Source organism: Lissotriton vulgaris, chromosome 2_2, assembly GCF_964263255.1.
Source record: "Lissotriton vulgaris chromosome 2_2, aLisVul1.2, whole genome shotgun sequence".
Classification (NCBI taxonomy): Eukaryota; Metazoa; Chordata; class Amphibia; order Caudata; family Salamandridae; genus Lissotriton; species Lissotriton vulgaris.
Window position 1 is genome coordinate 84,671,871 of NC_141688.1, and position 16,440 is coordinate 84,688,310.

The following is a 16,440-nucleotide window of genomic DNA, read 5'->3' on the forward strand; positions in this document are numbered from 1 at the left end:
GGGATTGGAGTTGGATATATAAACAAATAAAAGAAGAAACTCCCAAGAGCGTTTGGACTATTTGATATTGCTGAAGTGCTAAATTAATTAACAAAAGACTTTACATGTTGTGATAAGTGGAGTGCTGCAATACCATATTGTTATCAAGTGTGCCTAATCTGTTGATTACGCGGTGGGAAGTGGGGTGCTGTCTTCCACAATTGCATTGCAAGCACCCGGACCTTTAATAGTAACAACATTTTGATGTTTAGTGTATTCCTTCTAGAGCGCCGTAAATCTCCTTTAGCACCTGAAGTTTATATAAATTTTAAACAACGACCGGCCATACGATATTTCATGTCAATATATCTTTTTAAACTGCAATTAGTGCATATGGCTTTCTAACTTTTCTACTCTTAACCAAAAGTGTAAAATGCATAGTTTTACTGCATTTGTTCAGCGATTTATTGGGAGTGCCGTGCCTGCATGGCACAAGATTACAGTATTTGAACATTTCATTAGTGCCTCTTTAGAGATTAGGACCTTTTCGCCAATTTGTGTAAGCATTACGTAAGCAAGTATGTGATCTTGCAAGTTTTTAAAAACTTTTTGCAGAGAAGAAAAGTCAATTACTGTAGCCCCCTGGAGGAAGATTGGGCTGACTGCTTCAATCTCTTGCACAGTCTAATGCAGGGCAGGATGTATGGACAACTGCTTTCAGAGTTAACCATCGCTACCGGAAAAGATCTCTGGTACCCTGCACAAATAATCATTTGCCTTGAATGGGCATACCTGCACAACTAGGGACGCCTAGGAGGGTAGTGTGTCAGTATTCCAATGCACAGTCATAAATGGATTAAGCTTTGAAGTGGAGAGGAAGGTAGTCTGCACACTCAATCACAGACACGATGTGTACAATGCTGTCTCCAAACACATACTCACCTCCAGACAGGTAGGCGTGTGGCTCGTTGGCTCCCAAGAACATGGCCTCCCCCGGCTTCAGCTTCACCAAGTTTAGGAAATAAATTGCAAAGCAGCCAATGTCACCTGGAAACTGGGAGTGCAGCCGTAGCAGAAGTTCCCCATTACTGTCTGAAGTATCTTTGCCAGTTGCAACTGTTGGGAAAAGAACAATAGTGTACATGATCAAGGGACCACAAGAAATACAAAAGCAAAAGGGAGATAAGAGGCAGTGGGACAAAGACATGGAGCAGGCAGGGAATATACGAGAGAAAAATAAGAAGAGATACGAAAGCATAACACAGTAGGGAGCAGGGTAGGGGAGAAAAAATGGAAAGTGATTGTGAGATCTAAAAGGAGTCAAGCGAGGTGAATGGAGGAGGCTAGACAGAAACAAAGAGGGCATATAAAAATAAATAAATGTGATGTCTGCATGAGCTGTTTGAGGGTCTCAGTTCTGAAGCAAGTAGTAGATGCTTGAGCTACATGTATCTTAGTACTAAAGATAGACAAGCCAGATGATGAGGCTCTTCAGCTGAACTGTGTCTAAGGATAGTATTGCACTAGACAACACAAAGAGTACAGGGTGGTTTGGCTGAACTATGTCTCAGTGCTACAGTGCAGAAAAAAACTGCATACATGCAACAAGACATTAACCCCTTTGAGGAAAATTAAATTTTGGCCATATTGTGTTCCCTAGCGCGTACCCCACCGACTCCATGTACCAGCTTAAAGTGCATGTAACTTCCCTCCTGTGCCAGCTATGAAGACGCAAATACATTTGCGTCCACCGTCAACTTGTCCTCTTTCAGACGCACCATGAATGGATTATATAGTCCGTTCCTAAGTATGCTATGCCAACGTCTTTTTGTAGTACACTTTTCACTTTTTCCTGCTCTAGCCAGAGTAGGCCCTGAATTCCTGCCATCTGAACCTCTTTTGTGGCTCCTGGCTCTGCCCAGGCTACCTCTGTACTCATGAACTATGCCCTATATTCAGCGCGGCCCCTCGCGCTCAGCTCAAGCCTGCTTTCTGCCAAGACTGACTATAACCTTCGAGTTATCTGTTCCGCTCCCCGAGAATACATTCCTGCCTACTAGATCCTGTAAACATCCTCTCCAGCTGCAGAGCCAAAAGGCCGATCTGTCTTAATGCAAGTAATTCATAGCCTCCGTTGCCATGCTTCCATGGAAGGCCCCGTGCCCCCACGCTTCACATGTAGACACTCAGGCGCTTATACACGCATCCACAGTTAGCATAGAATAGCTTCTGCCCTAGAGACCTTTCCGCCCAGATAGTATAGTTCCTAAACATCAGATATCAGATATGATAGAAGTACAAGTTGATCTGACATGCCAGACTTCTGTCTCTTTCCGTCAGTGTAAATGTCAAGACCCCTGCACCCCGTCAGTCACACGTCATGCAGCTGCGCGCGCATCCAAGCTTCCGATTTCTGCTGACATTGCAACATTCTGTTAGCACCACTGCTTGGTGCCACCCACTTACGTCACCTATCAGTGACGTTTCTAGCACACACCTCTAGTTCACGCCTAGTTTACGCCTCTTGATGATGTATTGGTACCACGTGTATACTGTTATCTTGTCTTCTCTCAGCTGTTACGCCTCTCACATTGAAACCTATGATGTAAATCAAGTATATAAGCTATGTAATGTCAATAAACGAGAGCGCGCTCATCTATCCCTTCTGACACCCCTGTGGTGGTCAGAACATGATATCCTGATTCCTTTATGAGGAATAAAACCCTTAGAAACTCTAACACCACGGACTCTGTTTTCTTTCCTTTTAATTGAGTTATCATTGATTAAGTACTTACCTGTATAGAAATTAAGAGAGTAAATTAATTATTTACGTCATTTTGGCGCCCGAATAGGGACGAAGTTTCAAATTTTCCCGCGCACCTCAAGGATTTACAGAAAGCCCCAGCATCTATAGTCAAGCCCTGAAAAGACAACTAGATTGTATCCAAATGCCAGTTAATACAGCTTTACTACAGTACGTCGATGATCTGCTGATCACCGCACGAAGTGAGCCCGAATGTGAACAAGCATCCCTGATAGTTTTGCATTTTCTGGCCGACAAGGGACACAAGGTGTCTCCTTCGAAGCTACAATTCTGTGTTCAGCAAGTTGTGTACTTGGGTCACTTGCTGTCCAAAGTGGGGAGACAGCTCACTCCCGATCGCATTCAGTTAATAGTAAACATGCCCCGACCCCAGTCACAAAAAGAAGTGCGGGCCTTCATAGGCCTCACCTCGTACTGCAGACAATGGATTCCTCGATATGCATTTCTAGCTAAACCACTCATCCAGTTAACGACACAGGAGGCAGCGACTTCGACTGTCCTTCCTTGGACTCAGGAACACACACAAGCCTTTGAGGAATTAAAGAAAGCTTTATGCCAAGCACCAGTTTTAGCGACACCATGCTACAATAAACCGTTTACACTTTTTGTTACAGAACGTGATGGTACAGCATTGTCTGTCCTCACTCAAGATCAAGCAGGTTCACATAAGCCTTGCGCTTATTTTTCAAGTACATTGGATTCAGTAGCACAGGCACTCCCTGCATGCTTAAAGTCAGTAGCAGCAACAGCGTTAGCAATCAGACAAAGCGATTCAATTGTTTTAGGTCATCAGTTAACAGTACAAGTTCCACATTCTGTAGAGGTTCTGTTAAACAGAACCCAGACTCAACACTTGACCATAGCACGACTGACAGGTTACGAATTGACATTATTCCAGCCACACATAGAAATCAGACGCTGCAGTATCTTGAATCCAGCAACATTGTTACCTACAGTTATGACAGATACAGCTCCACATGATTGTATAGAGATTATTAATGCAGTAACAAAGCCCAGACGAGATTTAACAGATGTTCCATTGACAAATCCAGACCTGACACTTTATGTGGATGGTTCATGCATGAGAACAAGTACAGGAGAGTTAGTGGCCGCATATGCCGTGACCACTGAAACTGAAGTTAAAGAAACACATCGTATTGATACACTGTCTGCTCAAGCAGCAGAGCTCATCGCTCTGACCCAAGCCTGTATTCTAGCGAAGAACAGAAATGTTAACATATACACAGATTCCCGTTATGCGTTCGGAGTTGTACACGATTTTGGTATGCTCTGGCAGGAACGAGGTTTCCTGACCTCTCATGGGACCAAGATCCAGCACGGTCCTCTCATTCAAGCACTGTTAGAAGCAATACATCTGCCTTCAGCCATATCAGTTATGAAGTGTAAAGCACATACTAAAGCCACAGATTCTGTTTCCCAGGGTAACGACCTGGCAGATAAGACAGCAAAACATACAGCACTGACTCACACTCAGACAACTGACACGACAAAGATAACAGATCCGACAAACTGCATGACAGTCAGAGATCCCACACTAGATGTTATTGACATTCAGACACATGCTACTGCAGACGAAATAAAGAAATGGACCGAACTAGGAGGGATCCAGACAGATCAGGGTTGGATGACGAAGGGAAAATCTACATGGTTTCTCCCTGACTCTATGGTTCAAGTCATGATAAATACAGCACATAGTCCTGCCCACTTAGGAGAGAAAGCAATGCTAGACAGTTTGCAAAATATCTGGAACAATAAACACATACGAGCAGCCGCAAAACAGAAAGTGCGTACTTGCATGATCTGTTGTCAGTTCAATCCAGGTAAAAGCGTCCCTGTAGAGCAAGGTGGATTTCATCCTCCTGATCACCCTTTTGAAGTCCTCCAGATGGATTATATCCAGATGGACCGTTGTCGAGGATTTAAATATGTTCTCGTAGTTGTCTGTGCTCTGTCCCGCTGGACCGAAGCATATCCAGTCCCAGATTACACTGCTCCGACCACTGCCAAACAGTTGGTTCGTGAATTTTTCCCACGGTACGGCTTGCCTCGTGTTGTGTACTCAGATAACGGTCAGCCATTCTCGTCTGCCCTAATGAAAGAAGTTTCCTTGTTATTGGGATACCAGTGGAAGTTCCATTGTGTCCGACATCCAGAAGCAGCAGGCCTTGTAGAAAGGCATAATCAGACATTAAAGATTCGCCTTGCCAAAATATGTCAGGACAAAGGGGTCGACTGGATAGTCGCCCTGCCGGTGGCACTATTCTATATGAGAATGGTCGCCCATTCGAGATCAGGGCTATCTCCGTACGAAGTGGTCTTTGGAAGACCACCGAATATGTGGGGGACGCCCATTCCTAAAAAGATAACCGATGTTGATTCTAATATGTTGACAGATTACCTTGCCTCCTTGATGTCTGCACTCCAATCATGTCGTTCACAGGTTGCCGCAGCCTTCCCTGACAACACCGATGTGAAGGAGCATGATGTCCGCCCCGGTGACGTTGTTTTAGTCCGAAACTTCGACAGGAAAAGTCCGTTGGAGCCCCGCTGGAAGTCTCCGAAGACCGTTCTTCTAACAACAAAGACCGCAGTCAAATTGGAAGGAAGAAAGGGGTGGGTCCACCTAAGCCATATCAAAACATTCCCAGGACTGAAACCGGAACAAGACACACCCACCCCCACCAAAGACTCTGATAATAAAGACTTTTCCGAATCCAAACGAGAAAAAACTCCTCAAGAACAATATCGTATGAAGTTACGATCTAGCAAGTCAGACAGTTTAATTGTTTAAGTCCTCCCCTAGGTGAATCGGTTAAATAGTTTCTGACATGTATCCCCTAGATCGAGTCAGAGAGAGAGAGGAAAAGAAAAGAACATATTGCAAATCACTTCGTAGTCACTGCATAGTGACACTAATAATTATGTTTATTGTCAGTATATTAATAATCATTGCTAGTATCTTGTTACCTATATACTATCCTATCTTCAAGCGTGAACAATCTGCTTACAATGTCTCTGCTGAACACACTTTTAGTGAGTTACCTCCTCATGAGCTTTCCTACAGACTCGCGCTGCGCAACAATACATTCATTAGTATGTTACATCATTCTCATCAAACTAACAATGCTACGAATTGCTGGATATGTGGCCGACTCCCTCCCTACCAGAATTACAAGGGAGCACTGCCTCTCTTTCCGTATCCGTTCACTCACAATGGCTCCTGCGGGGCATGGTTTAAGATAATTAACTCTTTAGATCCCGACATTGCTGTTTTCGATGGGGGTTGGGTTTGGGGAAACTTGAACTTGGTCCTACTAGACGTTTGTTACCCGGATAAGGAGGGACTCCCCATTAGAATAGGAACTGATCTAGAAAATGAAGTATATGGATTAGGTAATTACACAATTAGCCTTATGATTCTTACTGTCGAATCGGAAGCCGCACCAGTTCTACCTATTATGTCAGTACTGCCAGTCACTGGTGAATTATGTATCAAGAAGAAAGGTTCAGTACACTTAGGTCATAGTAAATGCACTACTGTGGTCGAATTCAGTGATGATGGAAAATCATCCTTCAAAGCTATCAGTCATTCTTACTTTGTGTGTGGTCATACCGCATACATTCGTCTACCTCCAGACTGGGATGGTACCTGTTACATTGCATTCCTTCTGCCACCCGTTTTTCTAGCTCCCTCTGATTACCATAGAAATAGCAATCTAGTAAAGAATAGACCCAGAAGAGATGCCCCCCTCGTCGACTACACAGAAACAGCATGGGAACAGTACACTGACTTTAATAAAGGATTCTTTTTCTTCTTAGGCCCTGTCCAGAATAGTAAATTAATACGCAGATTAACTAGAACACTTGAAGCTGTAGTAAATGAGACTACCTCCGCCTTAGGAAACTTAACAGAGGAGCAGTCCGCTATGCGGGTTGTTGTCCTTCAGAATCGTCTTGTAATTGACGTCATCTTGGCAGATAGAGGTGGAGCCTGTAAGGTCATCGGGTCAAGCTGCTGTGTTTTCATTCCACAGAATGCACCATCTGTATATCAAGCTATCACCCGTCTTCATAAAATTGCAAATCAGATACATCAGAATCCAGGCACCTGGACTTGGTCCGGTTGGTTCTGGACAACGTTAACAGCTTGGGGATGGAAGATCCTATCCTTCCTAGGCATTGGCCTAGTCCTAGTATTCAGTTGCTGCTTGTGCCTACAGTGTGGGCCAGCGATTTGTGGACTATGTGCCACTTCTTGTATTAAGCATTCCAGTTTTCACTCAAAACGTAACCGAAAGAAAGAAGAACAAATGATGTTACAAGAACAGACTGATCGATTCATGAGGATCGATATTTCATGAAGGGTCCGTAGGGAACAAGGAGGGAATGAGGAAAATTAAATTTTGGCCATATTGTGTTCCCTAGCGCGTACCCCACCGACTCCATGTACCAGCTTAAAGTGCATGTAACTTCCCTCCTGTGCCAGCTATGAAGACGCAAATACATTTGCGTCCACCGTCAACTTGTCCTCTTTCAGACGCACCATGAATGGATTATATAGTCCGTTCCTAAGTATGCTATGCCAACGTCTTTTTGTAGTACACTTTTCACTTTTTCCTGCTCTAGCCAGAGTAGGCCCTGAATTCCTGCCATCTGAACCTCTTTTGTGGCTCCTGGCTCTGCCCAGGCTACCTCTGTACTCATGAACTATGCCCTATATTCAGCGCGGCCCCTCGCGCTCAGCTCAAGCCTGCTTTCTGCCAAGACTGACTATAACCTTCGAGTTATCTGTTCCGCTCCCCGAGAATACATTCCTGCCTACTAGATCCTGTAAACATCCTCTCCAGCTGCAGAGCCAAAAGGCCGATCTGTCTTAATGCAAGTAATTCATAGCCTCCGTTGCCATGCTTCCATGGAAGGCCCCGTGCCCCCACGCTTCACATGTAGACACTCAGGCGCTTATACACGCATCCACAGTTAGCATAGAATAGCTTCTGCCCTAGAGACCTTTCCGCCCAGATAGTATAGTTCCTAAACATCAGATATCAGATATGATAGAAGTACAAGTTGATCTGACATGCCAGACTTCTGTCTCTTTCCGTCAGTGTAAATGTCAAGACCCCTGCACCCCGTCAGTCACACGTCATGCAGCTGCGCGCGCATCCAAGCTTCCGATTTCTGCTGACATTGCAACATTCTGTTAGCACCACCCCTTGGTGCCACCCACTTACGTCACCTATCAGTGACGTTTCTAGCACACACCTCTAGTTCACGCCTAGTTTACGCCTCTTGATGATGTATTGGTACCACGTGTATACTGTTATCTTGTCTTCTCTCAGCTGTTACGCCTCTCACATTGAAACCTATGATGTAAATCAAGTATATAAGCTATGTAATGTCAATAAACGAGAGCGCGCTCATCTATCCCTTCTGACACCCCTGTGGTGGTCAGAACATGATATCCTGATTCCTTTATGAGGAATAAAACCCTTAGAAACTCTAACACCACGGACTCTGTTTTCTTTCCTTTTAATTGAGTTATCATTGATTAAGTACTTACCTGTATAGAAATTAAGAGAGTAAATTAATTATTTACGTCACCTTCCGTGCTGATGACGAACCCCAGCCGTCACGCTCCACGGTACTCGTGTGCTAATGACGGCTGGGGTTCGTCACGGCCCCGCCCTGTTCGTTTACCGCACAGCAGCGGAAACGGCCCAGCATGGAAGGGCGTATGTAACAAACATCACTTTTTTCAAATGGTGTTAAGGACCGGTGGACATCGGTCAGAGAACATGGTTGTTAGTAAAAAAGACATCAGTTGACTTAGGGCTGATAATTGTCTGAAAGGAGAGTGCTGGGAAGGGAGAAAGGCCCAGAATGGGAGAAAAGCAAAAAGGCAAGGGGAGGCACCAAATTCTTTAAATGACTGAGGTTTGAGGCATACAGCTGACCAGTCACCACTAGATACCTAGCATTGACCAACTAGGCTAAGGCTGGTATGCGTTGCAGAGACTTTGGGAGCTGTGGAAAGGGCCGCAAAGAGGGGATGCGTGACAGGGTTTGAAGGACACAGAACGGGAAAGAGAAGTGGTATAGAGAAATGGTGAGCAGCAGACACCAGGTAAAAAGAGGGTTGAATGAAGCTACAGAGATATGGTAAATCTACTTTTTCTCATTTTCTGGCTATTCTCACGCACCTTGCTCAGAGATTCTCTTCACCAGCATGTTCAACTGGTCCACGAAGACTTTCTTCTCTCTTTTCATCATGCTTGTGAAGCAGGTACGCAGTGCCAATGCCATACCTCGCGGGTCATCGGCCAAGCAGCGCTCCAGCTGCTCAGCTGCTGTGTTACCAATCAGAGTACGGAACTCAGGTACATCTGCCAACGAAGAACATGTACAATGGTTAGTCCACCTTTCTAACTGATGTATATATGTATGTACGTATATATGTATATAGCTATGGCTGTACAGCAGTAACCTATCTTGGAAGAAACAGAGAGCTGACTAGTGGGCGAGGGCTCAGGCATAAGATTGAAACTCGTTTACAAGAGGAGGGTATAAAGTGGTTTCGGACTGTGTGGGGAATAATGTCCCATGAAGGGATGATTCTTTAGTTTCTTTCTCAACGCAAGGAGTGTTGGGGCATTTCTGATGTTAGTGTGGCTGTGGTCCCAGATCCTGTGAAAACGTGTGCCTTCTGCTTTTTTCCTTTGTTTGCTTTCTTGCACTTCATCTTTAACTTGGCAATGTACTGGCTTGCTGGTGTGAAGTGATCTGACCGAGGTAGTTCGTTTTTTGGCCAGTTAAGATGGGTTATAAATTTCTGGTAGGTCTGTGGGTATCGCCACTGGTCTTGCAGACAATAAGGGACTGTGGAAAAAAGACAGATCCTACAGCAGTAGGTGATACAGTTATACTTTAAGCCATTAATAAGAGTAGCTGCATCATGTAGGATGCAAGCGCAGTGTCGGGTACCGTTGTACAGAGGATTACCTTCAAACAGGAGAGAGAGGACCAGGGTTTGCACTGCTCTGAAATCAAAAAGTAGAGGTTTAAATTTTTCAAGTGGGAAAGCTCATACACTGCTGCTTTGGTTTTTGTGGTGACCTTCTGCCTAGAGAGATGTAGCAGGAACGTGGTGACCAGGGTGCCAACCAGTAATGCACACAATAGCCAAGGTCATAAAGGAAATATATACAAATCGCAGAGGGTATGGGACCCCCGGGCACACACCAAGCCTTGGAAGGATTGGCAATCAGAGAGGTAGCATGAGAGACAAGAAAGGAAGGGTTTCTATGACAAGCAGTGCAAAGAACATGAAAAAAGTGAAGTAGAGTGATGATTACAAGATTGAAAAGCTTCCGGAAACACTGGGAGCTGGGCAAATCAGTGTGCAACACTGTACTGTGGATGCTCAGAACAGGAACATCAAAACATTGAAGGCTCGGTAATGAGATTGTTTTCACACCTCAACTGATGGAGATCCCGAGCAAAGGATTTCATTGTAGCCTGAATTTACTGAATTTACTGGTGAGCTTCTTTCTCTAGGCACACCCACTTAACACATCCGCAAAGCCACACCCTTGGTATTCTGACCTGGCTAATACTTTGCCTGTGTTAGAAGGTGCAGAAGTACTGCCAGCCCAGAAGATACATTTGCCTTTTCTGAATTTTGCATTGCTAGGTCGCACAATAGAGAAGCCACCCAGATATTACACAGACTCCCCATGTATTTCACACAGGATCCCCAGCAGGTATTGGAAGATTTGCCTCGATTTCTCTCCTCCAGTCCACTCTTTCTCTTCCTTCAAATTACCTGCTCACTTCTATTTTCTTCGGTCACTCACATTGTTCATGCTGCTTCCCTTACTTATCCCGCATTCTTCTATCCAAACGCATTTTCCGTCTAATCACCCCAGTCTCTTCCTTCCCTCTAATCGTGCTACCTCCTCTAACCCTCACTTCCAACACACTTTCCTTCCAGTGTCTTATATTTTCTCATATTTAAATCCACCCTTATCATTCCTTGATATTTCCTCCCATATTCAAAGTCTTCATTGCATTATTTCCTCCTCACTTCCGTCACTTATTTTTTAACTCTGATCAACTCTCTATTTTTGCATCAGCCCCATCTACTCCTCCACATCATTTGAGACTTTTGAATTGTCTCTGGCCTCTTGCCTCCCTTCCATAGACCACTTCTCTTCCATCCCATCGCCCCATCTCTTCTCTACCAACTGTGGTACACCTCTCTTCCCTCACTTACATCGTCAATCAATTCCCTCTCATCATCCAATCTCTTCTCTCTCATGTCCCATCTATTCCCATGCTTTGTCTCCAATGCCCTCAAATCCTGCCTCAATCCATCGGTTCCCTCCTCTTCCTTCTCTTGCATCGTCCCCATCTCTGCCATCCCTCTCCTTGTGCCTAGCCTCTTACCAATAATGCTAGGTCTCTTCCCACAATCCCTTTGACCTCCTGCTGTCCCCATCCATTTCACCATCTCAGGTTTCTCTACTATTATCCTATCACCTTTTCCCTCTCTCGGACTCTTACTTTTAAGGAATGCAACAATCTCCTCAACGGGCCGGAAGCCACACATGCCCTCAAAGGGTGTCAGGGCGATAGCCATCTCAGGCTTGTGGTTAGTGTCTGGATAGTGTTCTGGAAAGAGGTCGTGAAGTTTGCTGGCCAAGTCCTGCAAAGTAAAGGGATATCAAGGGGGTTACAGTGAGGATTCCAGATACATTTCCTTCCACCATACAGCTTGTTTGTTAGGTTAACTATAATTATTGAATACTCCATCACTTAGCGCTATAGTCAAAAAAAGACATGCAGATGTGCAGGTATACTATGGTTTAATATTGCCCTCTGAGTAACGTCTATCATCAATTTCTGTATAACCAATCTGCAAGCCCCGCTCTCCAAATGCTTATAGTGTACCTACTGATGATATGCCAACATCTAATGGTTTATCAGTTGCCATAAAACACTTCATTACCATTCTCCCTCAAACAAATATACACCATGGAGCATTCAAAGATTAATACTGGGACATGAGCAAATCACATTCGCAATACGGTCTTCATGCACGGTCCTATACTATTCTGATCTCCAGTTCCCTCTATTGCCAAAAAGTGTGAAAAGTGTTACCGTATTTTCAGAACCGTCAAACAGCCAAAGCCATACATCAGGAGTGAAAAGATACATATGTTGTACACCAATGAGGCCTGCTTGGTTAAGATGGCAAATGCATACTAGTGATGCTCCTGGACCTCTCCCACCATACGCCGCAATCCCACTAACTGCAGTCTCAATTCTCCTGGGGAGGAATAACATACATAGCCCATGGCAGTCTCCCCTGTCCTGTGTCCCGGTGCAAGGGCTGCAGTGGCCGTGGAAGAGAATTGCGCACTTAGTTGTCACTCAGCCTTCTCTCAAATTGGGGGCTAGAGCAAAAGGCCAGGGATAGGTCACCACAGTGACACTGGAGCAGAGGTGAGAGACTCACGATCACAAACTTAGTGGCTGCAGTTAATAGGGGGGAGAGGCCGTAGCCCTGTTATTACAGCGCCCTCTTCTTACCTTGTATGGCAGCTCATGGAGGGCGAGCTAGTCTCAAGGGCCTGACACAGCGACCACTGCTGGCTGTGTGCGCCTGTGAGAGCCTCGGTCGGTGGCTGGAGCCGATGGATTTGCTCAGATCCCCCCCAGAGGGGCGAAAGGGTGAGAGCCACGGTGGCTCAATAGCTGCCTTGCCTGGGAGGACAAAAACTGAGCCCAGCGCAGCAATGGACCTGCGGAGAGGTCCTAGTGCCCCACTTCCGCAATGGCTTTGGGGTGCTCCGTGCCTGGAGACCTCCTGCCTCTGGTCTGGGTGGGTACGATGGCAGGAGTATTCTAGCTCCTTGTGCTGGTGTTGTTACACCCTGAGACCTCTCCAGCAGTGACAAAAACAGAGGGAGGGGAATTGTCCAGCCTGCGGCCCTGCCCATGGACTGGTCCCCTGCATCTCCATGACCAAACTGTCCATAGTTGCTTGTGCTGCCTCCCTTCTACACTGGGGCAAGTGGGCTTGCGGTTATACTTATGAGGAGACCATTGACTCAGGACTTCGGTGGGCAGCCAGGAGGCCGCACCATGGACCCAATCTGCGATGTAGCTACAATCCATGAGTGCTGGCTTCCAAGGCCCGCATTGGGAAGTGATCACCTGAATGAACAGCACCACTGACCCCTTAAGATCTCACTTTCCAGACTGACCACGGATTCCCTATGCCCCCTTCACCCCCAGCTGCTTGCGCTGTCCCATTCCACACATGAGGAAAGCAGGCTAATGAACAGAGAGCGAGGCACCCACACATTTCACCATCCAGTCACCAGGGACACCATAAACTCATTGAGCATGCCACGATTATGTGTGGCTCATCTACACCCACAGACACCCTGCATGCAAGCAGAGTTCCGATAATACAATACTAGAGTCTAAATCCCAGCAGGCCGAAGTGCTGCAGACCCACTGACCTACCCAAACACAAGGCACCACCTTCTACCACACCAGATTGCGAACAATCACCACAGATCCTGGGACTCATGCTTCACGCCCAACCTAGATAGATAAATTAACCACCATGACTGCGCTGGGTATGGGTCCAAAGAGGAATGACCCCTTGCCCACGGGAACAACAAACCCTACGGCCCTAAACATCTTCTTTTAGACTATCCAAGTCTTTCGAGAAGCCGTTGAGAGCAAAGTCCGGGAAGTGGGGGCGGACATGCCCTTATCAGACAAAATCTCTGCAATGTCGTGTCCAGAGTCATTGCGTCAAAAGATAGGATCTTGTCACTAGAAGACGAAGTTGCCATCCTTAAAACCAACATGACAGAAATTTTCTCGGTCACTGCAACTCTCAAACAAAGGGTGGAAGATGCTGAAAAGAGGTTGAAATATAATAACCGCCATTTTGTTGTATTCCCGGAAGATGCAGAATCCCTGAACCCCCTCCCACGACATTGCTCGAAAACTGACTGAGGGAAAGCTGAGGGAAAGCTTTCACAATGGTTAGTTTTGGAATGAGCGCATAGATCCTTGGCCCCACAGCCACCCTGGTAGCGTTTCCCCCAACCACTGATAGCTTGCATACTCAACTAGCAAGACAGGCACTATTCTGCAAGAAGTTTGCACCAACCATTTTCAATCCTTCTATGTCATGAACTTCCCAGATTACATCAGCACAACCCAGATACAATGGAAATGGTTCGTTGAAATGAAAGAAAAACTCTGACCTGGCGAAGCTAAAGGTGATCTACAACGACTGTTCATACTTCTTCATTACCCAAGAGGAGGATTGGGAATGGGCAACAGAAAGGAAGGACTTGCTTTGAATCCAGGTAGTAACATCCAAGTGCATGGATCCAGAGGGCCTTCCCGAACTGCGAAACCCAGCTCTTACAGGCTATAAAGATCCTGGAAAGGCCAAACATGAGCCAGAGGCACTTCTGACTCCTCTGGGTTCAGAAACGACCCTGCAAAATAAACTGATGATCACTCAACACTGTGAGGATCCACCGACACCAGAGACACGCTCAGATTAGTGGATAGAAACTCATTAGGAGGTGCCTACAAGTGAGAGTCTACAAAACCCTCACACCCAGGAGTGATGTATGGTGCTGCCCCTAGTCCTGGAGAAAAGTCAGAGCATAGAGAGATCGCTCACAGGCCGCTCCTTTCCTGCCCTCTGCCACTCCCAACGACCCGCCGCATGAGCGAGAGATCTGATCAATAGGAGGAGGTTCACTTCTCATTCCCCGAGAATAGTTATCATGTTTTGGTTCAGGGGGGAGTTACTGTCCGACAGATGCTTCAAGAGGAGAAGGCAGAAGGGAATGGGGGAAGGTGAGGTGTTTGTCATTTCTTTGTTGTTGTTTGCACCATTCACACTTTCAGCACCACAGTCATGCTCACCCATCAGATGCCATATGACGTCTTAACTTCGGGTTACTGATGACTCACACCGGCACCACCTACTGTCATCCCATCCCGGGATTACTGATAGCCACAATTTCCTACTCCCAAATGACGAAACCGTTTGTTATGTCTTGAAATGTGAACATCCTTTTGGGACTGTATCAAAAAGGAGGATACGATTCCAACCTTCTATTCTAATGTTGGAAGAAACCCTCCGGTTAGGCTCCCATTGTCCCTTCTTGCTGCGGTTTGGATAGGACAGGGTCTATTATGGCGGATTCGCTCGTGGCTCCAGAGGAGTTGCGTTACTTCTACACAAAACCCATTTTCGTAACATCGATGATCGCTTTGGGAAGGTTCGTTGGGGTGGAGGGGTTCCTAGAATGAAAACTATATAACGTTCAAATTGTGTACATTCCACTCCACCTGCATGCCCTGAATCTTGAAGCCCTCAAACATCGATTTCAAAATTTACTCTAGCAACGACTTCCATGGTAGGGGATTTTAATGCTACTCCTAACCCAGAAATCGATACCTCGAAATCCCCCCACACCCACCAAGATGGACCAACTGGCAAGGACCAAGAGACTTAGAAACTGGATGGACTACCTCGGCCATTGAGATAGTTGGAGGATTTGGCACCCCCATGGCATGGAATATACCCATATATCCGCAGCTCACAAATCACTCTTTTGTATACACTTCATATTGTTCCTAGCAACCATATGTTAAGAGTCAATGGTGTTAATATTTGTCCCAGAGGTATCACCGATCACTCCCCGATTGTGGCAGACCTGGAAGGAGAAACAGGCGCCTCGAGACTCATTCGGAGCCTCCATGCCTGGTACCTTGCGGAGAAGAAAGGTATAGAGTTCCTTTCCACTGGAATACAAACCTATCTTGAAATTAACCAAGTTACAGTGGATACGCCAGGGCAGTTGTGGGCAGCGAGCAAGGCCTCTATCAGAGGGATAGCCAAAGACTATACCTGTTGTACACTTCCCTGTTGGTGCCTGAGATTGCAACAGTGTTACCAAATGATTCTAGCGGTGGTGAGACCCGGGACTACTGGACTAGCGCCTGCGGACGACGGCCTACCGACTCTGCCTGTGATACATTGTTTACACGTTTGGGGACTGTTTCTTTGTTTCCACCACCATCATCGGCAATGGGACTGCTAGCTGAGCGATTTTTGGCCTCCTTGAAGACTCTCTTGTCGAAGCTTGCGCTTTTTCCCCTGTTGTATTTGTGCTATCAGGAAAACTTTGAGACTCTTTTGTTTGGGATCAATGCATTGATGGGTATTTTGCGCCGTCCATTTTGTAACCGTGAGTCTCCACCTTCTTCTTTGCTTACATCTGGTCTCTTTGTTGTGGAGGGGGTTGGCGTTCGACGAGGGGTGTGTCCTGAGAGATATCCGAGATCGGGCCAGGGTTAGGCGGTTTCTTTGTTCTTTTGATTTCTCCCTTCTCCTATGGTTGTGGCTTCTTGCGGGGGGTGGATACACGGGGTCTCCCAAGATCGGGCCAGGGCTTGGCGACTTCTTTAGTGTTCTGTACGTGTTGACGGGCTGGGACTGGGATGGGACTGTTTTTTTGACTGATTTATTCGCATGTTTGGAAATGTCCTTCCCCACCTCCAGT

General features: G+C 46.1%; 1 protein-coding gene across 1 annotated transcript in view; it reads right to left on the reverse strand.

Moving 5' to 3' along the window:
* The window catches only part of MPI (mannose phosphate isomerase), a 97,306-nt gene that overhangs the window by 59,504 nt on the left and 21,362 nt on the right, over window positions 1-16,440 (reverse strand). The window contains exons 4-6 of the mRNA XM_086959329.1: window positions 11,387-11,528; window positions 9,025-9,207; window positions 922-1,095 (exon numbers count right to left, since the gene is read on the reverse strand). Coding sequence (XP_086815455.1) covers window positions 922-1,095; window positions 9,025-9,207; window positions 11,387-11,528 — 499 coding nt within the window. The remainder of the gene's footprint in view (window positions 1-921; window positions 1,096-9,024; window positions 9,208-11,386; window positions 11,529-16,440) is intronic.